The following is a 10,380-nucleotide window of genomic DNA, read 5'->3' as shown; positions in this document are numbered from 1 at the left end:
GGTCCTGAAGTGCCTGTTGGTGCAATGGTTCAGGTGCTCGGCTGCTAACCAAAGGTGGGAGGTTCAGGCCCACCCAGAGCCACCTGAGAAGGGAGCTCGACAGTGATTTTGCAAAAATCAGCCAAGGAATCCTGTAGATTCCAACTGTGGGCACGCTGGACTGGACTGTGCTCTGCTCTGTCACGCATGGGGTCTGCAGCTCTGGGTCTGGGGCTGCCTCGACAGCAGCGAAGGGCAATAGCCTTGCTTCACGACCTTAACGCCTCCCACTGGGCTAGCTGCTCCTTGCTCCATGCGCTCATTCGGGGTACTAGCAGTTTGAGAGACTCGCGACCAGGCTGGTCACCGAAAATGCCCCCGGTAAACCAGCGTCTCGCTCGGGAACACAGCTCCCAAGACGTGGTGCGGCTCTCACTGGACTCCTAAGACTGAGGGGAGGACAAACAGATGTAGATGAAGTCAACAACAACCAGACATGACCATTCAGGGAACAAGGACATGTCAGGGGGTGCGGGCTGGGGCCGCCATGCAGTCAGAGGGCCCCTGGCTCTGAGCCATTCTTGACCTTGGCCATGTCTGTCAGTCTTACTTTTTTCACCAGACTCTGTTTCTTCTTACTCAGAATCAGGAAGACGTGGGGCCGGTGGCACCACCTTGGTTTTAGAGAAGTACAACCCGAGAGACATGTGTGTGTGTGTGTTGGTGGGGGGGGTTGTTAGGAGGAAGCGGGGTCCGTGGGTGCTACGCAGCTGTGGGGTGTGGGGCCCCAGCCCTCCTCTACCCAGTACCTGCAGGTAGGTCTCCAGGGCCGTCCACACATTCCAGTTGCTGAGAGGGGCGCCCATGCGCAGGTGAGCCTCGATCCTCTTCTTTCGCTCCGACGGCTTCAGCGCAGGGTGGGCGTGGGCCCTGGGGATGCCCAGCACGCTCTCATGCACGTAGACTGACCACAGGTTGCAGGTGGCCTCCGTGGTGTGCGGGGGAAACTCCCAGCCTGGCCGCTGCTGGTTATGGCCCAGCTCGTGCACGGGGCCCCACAGCCCCTTGGTCCGGATGAACGTCTCGCTGGTGAGCTCCTGCACCGACTCCAGGTGGCACATAATGGGGTACCCCGAGTGCATCCAGCCTGGGGAAGGGGGGGCGGAGAGAACAGGGAAGAGGTGAAGCGAGAGACCCACCCGAGCCCACCGGACTCCTCCCCACTGGGTGACGGCCCAGATCATCTTCCAGCGTCTCCTGGCTGACTAGGTGGACACTCTCTGTGGCTCAGCCAGGAACGGAGGGCCTTCTCCCCGCTCTGGCCCTGAACCCTATGCGCACCCCCCACCCCCCCACGCAGTCTTTCTTGCTATCAGCTAGCGCCCTCCTTTCCACAGGAGCCTGAGCCCCCACGGCCTGGGGCTGGGCTGCAGGCAGGGCTCTCCCTTTGGCCCTGTTCACCTGGGGTCCAGAGCAAAGGCCTCCACGTGGAAAGCCGAGTCCCTTATGGTTTTCTGATGCTCCTTGTCCCTGGAAACCGCTCTGTGCTCAGCGGAGGCCTCCGGATGGACGCACTCCCGGAGTCTCCTCCCACTCTCTCCCTGGGCCACACTGGCTGAGGTCTCCTCCCCTCCAACCCTTCATTGGCATCTGTGAGCCTTTTATTATCAGCGTTAATGCTATTATTACTAGCAGCTTAGCTGGCTCTACCACCCTGGGAAATCTCATCTTGCAGGTTTGCAAGACTCCCCTTCTCTCATGCCAGTCCCTTTTCACCCTCAGCAACGTCTCTCTCTCTCTCTCTCCTTTTCTGCCTTCTCTTTCCCTCCCTCTCTTTCACTGCTCTCTGGGTGAAGCTTGGCAGAGCAAACCCGTCTTCCACGGAACAAGCCAGGCAATCTTTGTTTCCTGCCACGGACTGCAATTCCCACAATGCAACAGCACCCGCCCCACCTCCTCCCTGGGTTCTCGGCCCCAGCCAGCTTCCTTTCCCATGCCTGCTTCCTGCCTTTTCTACTGCGTCTGGGGAAATGCTGCCCTGGGAGCTGGATTGTAGCCGGTGCCAAAGTGCTGTGCTGGTTCCCACCTGGGTGGCATTGTCCCGGACAGACCTATCCATGGTTGGGCTGACGGGTCCAATGGAAGAGTGCAGTTTCCAGGCCTAGGCACTACCAGTCCCTAATGGATCAGGGAGCCAGGCCTTTCTAAGAAGTTCCCATCCATATCCCCTCTCTCGCCCTCCCTTTTGCCAGGCCCTTGGAAGGTGCCATGTCTTGCGGAGTGGTGTCTGAGCGTCCTTTAGTTGCCCCTGCCTCGGGCAGTAGACACATGCTTTGGTTCCTTTTCCCACTTCCCCAGGACAACTGCTTTTCTCCTATTGGGCATCCAGCAAAGGCAAAGCCTAATGGCAATGTCCAGCATGGACAGAGCGCCTCCCCCCAGGCATGTACCTGCGGAGATCTGCACATCGGCCACGATCCTCTCTGGCCGGCAGAAGGGGAAGGGCTGGGCGCCCAGCGTAGCCACTGCGGCCAGCATGTCATCCCAGAGGCGTAGCAGGGGCTCAGGGTCCTCCAGGGAGCACAGGCTTGTGGTGGGCACTGTTAGGATGATGTTGTCCGTTGCCAGCTCCCCCCAGGGTGCAGGGCTCCCCTGAAGGCACCTCCTCCACTCCTCCTTCGAAGTGTGACCTGGGAATTGTACCACGAAGGGGCTATGCAGTGAAGCTGGTCTCCACACCCTGTTCCCAGCCCTGGACCAGGTCTGATGTCTATGATCATAGGGAGTCTTGTATTCCTGGCCATGGGGCATCTCACATCCCTGGTCACAGAGCACCCCACATCCCTGGATGCATGGGGCCCTGTATTCCTGGACATAGTGCCCCACATCTGTGAACACAGGGCATCTTTATCCATGGGCACAGTGTCCTGTATCCCTGAATGCAAGGTACCCATATATAGGGCCAGAGTTGCATATCCCTCAAAATAAGCCTTTCATATCCATGGACACAAGATGCTCATGTCCCTGGTCACAAGGTATCCCATATCCCTATCCCAGAACAGGGTGTCCCATATCGAGGGACACATTGTTCAATACCCCTGGTCACAGGCTGTCCTGTGTCCCTGATCACAGGGCATCCTGTATCCCGGGTTACAGCTTGTCCCGTATCCCTGGTCACGGGGCAACTTGCATCCCTGGCAGTAAGTCCTGCATTTCTGCCCTGACAGGTCATTTTCCTTCTGTCCGCAGCCCGGCCCTTCCCCTGCTCCATAGCCAGCTCAGCCCTGTGGAGGGCCCATCCCTGTGAGCCTCGACTCAGCCCTGGTCCCCACTCACCCCGCCTGTAGCGAGGGGCTGGCACAACCCCTCTGAAGTTGATAGGCACAGGCCCCAGAGAGCTGCCCCTGGGCACAATGACATAGAGCAGGCCTCCCCAGAGGCAGGGGATGGTGATCTGGGGCTGGTCCACACAGCAGTGCTGGGTCACCACGGGCGCACGGCACAGCTTCGTGGCATGGCTCAGGTCATCTGTATGGCAGCCCACCTGCACCTGCAGGGAGACCCACCTGAGCAGGCAGCAAGAATGGCCCTGGGGGCTGTGCTGTGTGGGTGCAGGGCACATGGACAGAGTGCATCATGGGACCTCACTTCTGCAGTCCTTCCACTGAGAGTAGGACTGTTTATGGCAGTGCCCCAAGTCCCCACCAGCTGTTTCTGGGGCTTCCCCAGGTCCGGGCCAGATTGCTGTCTGAGTGAGGGGACTAGGGTTGAGGTGGCCCTTTGTTGGGCACTGGCCCTGGGCCTGAGCCATGCAGTGGTTCTATGAGGGCGTGAGCCTGAAGAGACTGTTGTCCTCACTGGACAGAGGGGCAACGGCGGAAGCTGTGCCCTGGCCGGGGAGATGGAGGACGGGGTCCGTTTTGACTTTCGCAGAGTCCAGCTTCCGGGCTGGGGTCTTGGTCCTCGGAGACTTCGCTGCATGGTTTGTAAAACCATGCATGGGCAGGATGCCACCACCTCACAGTGCTAGGGGCTTCCTGTTCGGATGCTAGCCGTTCCCCCCTGTCCCACGGCATCCTGTGGAATGGAACTGACTTGGTGACAGCGGGTTTGGGCTCGCCATCAACCAAGTCTGCTGCCATCAGGATGGTCCTGACTTAGCGAGCCTGGAGAGGGTTTCTGAGTCAGTATATCTTTACGGAAGCAGGCAGCCTCCTCTTTCTCCCGAGGAGTTCCTGGTCGGTTGGAACCACCCACCTTGTGCTCAGTGGCTGAACCTCCAATCCACAGAGCCACCAGGACCCCTTTGGTTGCTGGTAACAGTGCGGCTGCTAGTGGGAGCCCTGGAGGCACAGATTGGGCTGTGAACTACAAGGACAGCAGTTCAAAACCACCAGCTTCTCCAAAGGAGAAAAATGAGGCTTTGTAATCCTGTCAACATGGACTGTCTCAGAAACCCACAGGGGCAGTTCTACCCAGTCCAGAAGGGCCGATGGCAGGGAGTTTGGGTTTTGGAAGGCACACAATGGGGATCTGACCACAGGTACCTCAGAAGAAAGGCCCGATGATCTACTTCCGAAAGTCCAGTCTTTGAAGACTGCTTGGCATTCCCTGACTCTACGCTGACCCCACCTGGGGGTCACTGGGAGTCGAGGCCCTCGCCCTGGGGGTGGGTCTGGGGAGCCCAGGTGGCCCTGCTGGGTACTGGAGCAGGTCATCCGCAGGAGGATACAGTCTTGTGGCTTTGGGAGGTGCTGGAGGGGTGGGGGCGGGCGGTGGTGGTGGTGGCTCTGGCTTTACCCTCAGGCCGGCAGACGTGGCTGCTTCTGAGAGAGAGACCTCCACGCTGTGTCCTTCTGGGAGGTACAGCCCTGTGCTCAGCCAGGACTCCCCGCTGCCTGCCAGAGACCAAGAGAAGGTTAAGCTCCCACATTGGTGAGGCCCCCTCTCCCCCTGTGCCCAAGAAGGACAGCTTCTCCCCGCCCCCCACTTTCATCCAAGTGTCCTGACTCACCCCTCCATCCCCTGTGGAGGAGTACTGCTGGCCTCCTTGCCACCTGCCTGGCCCCGTCCAGCTGCAGGTCCCTGGCCCCTGCGCTCCCACACACCTGGGTTGGTCCCGTTGATTTCCACGGTGATGGGGTACTCCACCGGACACTGGCAAGTGCCATTGCCCAGCCCCTGGGTCAGCTGGGAGCAGTCTGTGCCCGAGTGGGCCAGCACCGTGGCCAGGCAGAGCAAGGAGGCCTCTCGGGAGTCCCTGGCCACGGGGTTGCTTTTGCTCACGGCTGGGAGGCTGGCCTGGCATAGCATCTTCCGGAGCAGGCGGTGCAGGGAGGCGTAGGCCGGGGTACCCCCAGCGGGGATCTGCAGAAAAGCCTTAACATCCAGGTCCAGCCGGGCCAGCCAGCTCTTGTCCATGCTGGAGGCCTCCTGGAAGGCGGACAGTGCCCTGCGGAAGTGGTAGCCCCTCGTCTTGGGGGTGGGTGTTGGGAAACAGCCCTGTGGGAGGGTCTGCGGCATGATGCTGAGACCCATGGTGTTGAGGATGAGGTTCCCAGGGAAACTGGCCAGAGCAGAGCGGCCTGGGTGCTGGGAGGCCCACCACCAGCTCTGACCCCCAATCAGCAGCCCCCCACCCTCGGCCACAAACTCCTGAAGTTCTCGGGGCTCCTGGCCCCCATAGGCTTTACAGCAATAGACACTCATTTCCCCGGACAGCCGGGACTCCAGGCTGCAGGCCAGGCCCCCCGCGGACAGCAGGGGACACAGGTTCTTCAGATCTGTGTTCACCCCCACCTTGCCCGACTGGTCCCTGGACAGCCAGCGCATGGCGTTGAGCAGGAAGGGCCCCATTTTGGGAGCGCAGAGCAAGCCCTCGTGGGCGGCCAGCACCACCCGGCCTCGGCCATAGTGGGCAGCCGCCAGGAAGCAGCCGAGGTTGGGGTCCAGTCCCACGGGGAAGGCCAGCGCTCCGTGCACCAGCAGCTGGGAGGGGACTCCTCCGGTCCGGATGTCCAGCTCCAACAGCCCTTCCAGGAGTGCTTGCTGGTCACCACTGAAGTCCTCACTGCACCTGGAGGGAGGGAGGGAGGCGGGACAGAGGGGCCTTGGTTGACTTGAGTTTTAGCACTCAATACTGCATCTTATCAAGTCCCTAGTGGTGCACTGGGTTAAAATTGGGCTGCTAGCTATAAGGCCAGTGGTTCAAACCCACCAATGGCTCTGCAGGAGAAAGAGGAGGCTGTCTGATCCAGTAAGGAGCTACAGCCTGGGACACTCTATGGGGCCGCTCTTCCCTGTCCTGTAGGGTCTCTGAGTCAAAATCGACTTGAAAGTGGAGGACCTGCTTGCCCTGGAGTCAGTTCTGAGTCAGTGGCCCGAGGCAGGGCATGAGGCTGGTGATCTTGTCGGGAGCAGACAGACAGCTTCTTTCCAGCGGAGCATCTGGTGGGTCCCGAGCACTGACCTTTGGGTATGAGCCTCATGCTGAACCCGCTGCTCCACCAGGGCTCTTGTGCTGAGTCGATTGGCCTTGTCAACCCTAATTGACTGGATCTCCCCTTGCTCCCCGCCCCCTGAGAATTGTGCTGCTTTGAAAGCAATCACCTGGGAGCGGGGAAAGAACCTCACAGATAGAAGGTTTAACAAGATATTGTTAATAATATTGATACCAGGGGGGTAGGGGGAAGGTGCGGGGAGAGAGGGGATCAACATATAACGCCCCATTCCCCCAGGGGGACGAACAACAGAAAAGTGGGTGAAGTGAGAGTGTGGTCTGTGTAAGACATGAAAAATAAAAAAGATAAGTTATCAAGGGCTCATAAGAAAGGGAGGGTGAGGGGTGTGGGCCATGAACTGATACCAAGGGCTCAAGTAGAAAGAAAATGTTTTGAAAATGATGATGGCGACATATGTACAAACATGCTTGACACAATGGATGTATGGATAAGAACTGTGAGAGTCCCCAATAAAATGATTAACAAACAAACAAACAAGAGATTGGTGTTGATGTCATTTCTTAGGATGGGCTGTGTAAATACAGACTGTATCTTTCTTTAACCACTTCCCCTCCCCCCACCGCACCAAAAAAATCCCTCCAGATCCCTCGTCCCTCGAACCAGAATGGGAGTCGGAGCGGCTTATGAAAAGAGGAGGACAAGCAGCAGTGAGACGGACTTGGAGTCTTTAAGGACAAACCGGGTCACCTCAGAAAGAAGGGAAGCAATCCCCGGTCTGCGACCAAAGAGCCAACAACAACCTGAAGACACGGCTGAGCAGCGGGGGCAGTAAAGGAAGGACGAGGCACCACCAGAATGCCCAGGCGTGCAGGACCATGTGTCCTGCAGACGGTTCCAGTGCACAGTGGGTGCAGAAATTGTGGACAAGGAACTAACCCTCTACATAAGTCTTCCCCCAATACAATAACCATATTTACAAAGACAGTTTTGTAAAGGGCCTCGGTAGTGGTAGGGAACACTCAGTATGGGGGGGCCAGCTCCTGAGCTTACTAGACCGGAGGTGGGTTTATAAACATTCCTGGACACGGCCGAGCCGGGGAGAGGGTCCCTGTGTGGGCTCTGCAGCTGGCTGTCCAGCCCAGTCCTGCTTCCCACCTGCGTCGAAGAGCTGAGCCCAGCGGGGAGAGCAACCCTGCCCTTACCATTCCTTTATTTCTTCCTGGGGGCGTCCGGGAAGGCGGCATTCTCACCTTGTCTTAGATGGTGCCTGATGTGTGCCTAAGAAGTTTCCCACACACGTCCACGAGTGTTTGAAACCTCTCGGTCTACCAAGAGCATTTATGGGACGAGCCCCTTGGCATGCAGGCAATTCTAAGCCTGTAGTGATCCGACAGGCCTCCTGTCAACAGGGACGGTCTCAGAACCCACAGAGGGTGGCCGTGAGTCATCACTGACTCGGGCGCAGCGAGTTAGTGCCACAGTGCACAGACGCACACCACCATCCTTTCTGTTTGGTGATGCGTCCTCAAGGTTACTGCCACCCCTGGCGGCTGTGGAATGGTGCAGCTGTAGACATGGGTGTAGCGTCCGTACCTTCTTAGCAGTGAGGCTGTCTTGACCCCGTCATTGTTGCTGCTAGTTTTCCTACAGCTAAGCATTGGGTCCGCCACCCACTTGCCTATGGTGGATTTCAGGGGGCTTGCATCTGACTCTTGGACACCCATGCACAGCAGAATAAAATCTCACCTTGTCCTTGCCCAGTGGGGCAGACACTGCATATTTTAAATGCCCTCCAACCTGGATTGCTCGCTTTCCAGGCACAACGGGACCATAGCCCACGCCGCAGTGATCCGATGAGTTTCCACTGGCAACACGCGGGGAGAGAGTGCCAGGCCTGTTTCCCCAGGTGGTCTGGAAGCACAGTGGGGGCCAGGCTGACCCATCTGGCTTGATGCACATCCTCCAATAGAGGAGTCAGGTCTCAATCCCACCCTATCCCTGTGCTGGTGGCTTAGTGGTTACACGTTGGGCTGTGACCTGCAAGGTCAGCAGTTGGAAACCACCAGTCGTTTCGGGAGAGAAAGACGAGGCTTTCTATTCCAGTAAGCAGTTACCGTCTCAGAAACTCACGGGGTTCTACCCTGTCCTACAGGGGCTGTGCTATCAGACTGTCTGTGTTGACTATTGGCGGGGTTGGCACGGCTGCCAGGCCTTCATAACACTCGCCTCTGTCCTTCTGATTGGGTTTGAAACTCCCCGTGGTGAAAGGTTCCAATAACAAATCCAACACAACGCATGCCCCAAGTCGGAGATGGGGGAGGTGTCGGTGTGGTGCGTGGAGAAGAACTGCTTTGTTGGCTGGTGAGGGACACATTTGGTAGTTCACAGGAATCAGACATCCGGAAGTCCCTTGGTGTTCCCCATAAAATCAACCCAGCATGAATCCGATCCACCCAAAAGTCTCCCAGTGCGTCACCTCACCTCCCAACCTCTACAGTGGGGAGCACTTCCGGGCACCCTCAGCTCAGGGCTAAGGGCTTGGGCAGGTGGAGGCAGGGCTGAGGGACAAAGGACAGGGTCAGGGCAAGGGACAGAGTGACAGGGTTATGTCCCAGGGACCGGACCTAAGTAACTAGGGTAGGACATTGGCAGGGCTGAGCCACATCCCACATAATGTGTGCAGGGGGAGGGGTGGTCATTCAATCTTTGGCTCAGCTGGAGTTTGACTCCCCATCCGGGGAACAACCTTCACTCACCTGCTGTGGAGAGGGATCTTGGGCACCTTCTTCGAGACCTTGAACCGGCCTTTGTCCCCATACGTGTCGGTGAAGTACACCCCGGCCACACTTGTCACTAGATTCCCAGGGAATTCGGACAGGACCTTGTCATGGCTGTGCTGGGTGGCCCAGTACCAGGCCTGGCCCCCGATGAGCAAGCCCGCTCCACGCTTCACAAACCGGAGCAGCGTCTCAGCCATGGTGCTGCTGTAGGCGTTGGTGCAGTAAACTCCCCCGGCCTCTCCTGGTTCTGCCTCGGCCTGGGCCTGGACCCCAGCCTCCTGAAGGATGCTGACCAGGGGTGCCAGGGATGGGTGCACCCCGACAGGAGCCCCGGGGCTGAGGCACAGCCAGTGCACCGCATTTACCAGGAATGGAGCCAAGCCGGAGGCCACCAGGTAGCCCTCATGGGCCACCACCACCAGGCGGCCCCGACCGTAGGAAGAGGCGGCGATGAGGACTTGGCCCTGGCCGTTCACCATCACGGGGAAGGCGGCCTCGCCGATCAGCAGCAGTTCGCAGGGCACGGGCGTTTGGGGGACATCCCAGCTTGTCACTCCATTCATGAGCTCCTGGAAGGCAGCTGCAGGAGTCGCCATGGGTCCGGTTTCTGCAAAGAGAAACAGATAGTCAGCTTGCTGGACGTGTACAGGGGAGGGTGGGCTTACATCACCCCATCCCAACAAGTACTCAGCACACCCCTGGCACAGGCAACAAATACCCTGTTCAAACACAGGGTGCTGCAGGCAGAAGAGCGGGCCCCTGAGAATTTCAGAGGGGTGGACGTTGGACAAGTCCGTAGAGAAGCAACACTGAGACCCAAATTCACTCCGGTGAGTGAGTGTTGACTTACAGTGACCCTATGGGGGCAAGGTAACCCCAACCCCCTCCTGTGGCTTTCTGAGACTGTCACTCTTTAGGCGTCGAAAGACCTGTCTTCCTCCCGTGGAGCGGCTAGTGGTTTTAAACTGCTGACATGGCAACTAGCAGCCCAACTCGTAACCACACTGCCACCAAGTGATCACTGTTAGGATGGAAAGAATGCCAGGGGTGAGAGGAGAGGGGCCACGTGGCAGGCTGGGGACGAGAGGCGTCTGGGAACAGGTGACTTCAGATTGACACCTGCACTGCTGGGCAGAAGGGCCTTCCTGCCAGCTCCGCAG

At 58.4% G+C, this 10,380-nt stretch overlaps 1 protein-coding gene across 3 annotated transcripts in view; it reads right to left on the bottom strand.

The window, feature by feature from the left end:
- The window catches only part of LOC101641051 (TRPM8 channel-associated factor 2), a 13,360-nt gene that overhangs the window by 1,399 nt on the left and 1,581 nt on the right, over positions 1–10,380 (bottom strand). For 2 of the 3 annotated variants that reach the window (XM_045288967.1, XM_004713988.2), the window contains exons 2-7: positions 9,197–9,827; positions 5,088–6,055; positions 4,780–4,877; positions 3,316–3,529; positions 2,430–2,669; positions 789–1,126 (exon numbers count right to left, since the gene is read on the bottom strand). In XM_045288967.1, coding sequence (XP_045144902.1) covers positions 789–1,126; positions 2,430–2,669; positions 3,316–3,529; positions 4,780–4,877; positions 5,088–6,055; positions 9,197–9,816 — 2,478 coding nt within the window. In that variant the 5' untranslated portion in view covers positions 9,817–9,827. Of the gene's footprint in view, positions 1–788; positions 1,127–2,429; positions 2,670–3,315; positions 3,530–4,779; positions 4,878–5,087; positions 6,056–8,186; positions 8,282–9,196; positions 9,828–10,380 lie in introns of those variants that run through there. The other variant, XM_045288968.1, reaches the window with a different exon arrangement.

The sequence above is a fragment of the Echinops telfairi genome, unplaced genomic scaffold (genome assembly GCF_000313985.2).
Source record: "Echinops telfairi isolate 266 unplaced genomic scaffold, ASM31398v2 ScPeMD7_23;HRSCAF=83, whole genome shotgun sequence".
NCBI classification, from domain to species: domain Eukaryota; kingdom Metazoa; phylum Chordata; class Mammalia; order Afrosoricida; family Tenrecidae; genus Echinops; species Echinops telfairi.
This window is presented reverse-complemented; position numbering and strand designations above follow the sequence as displayed.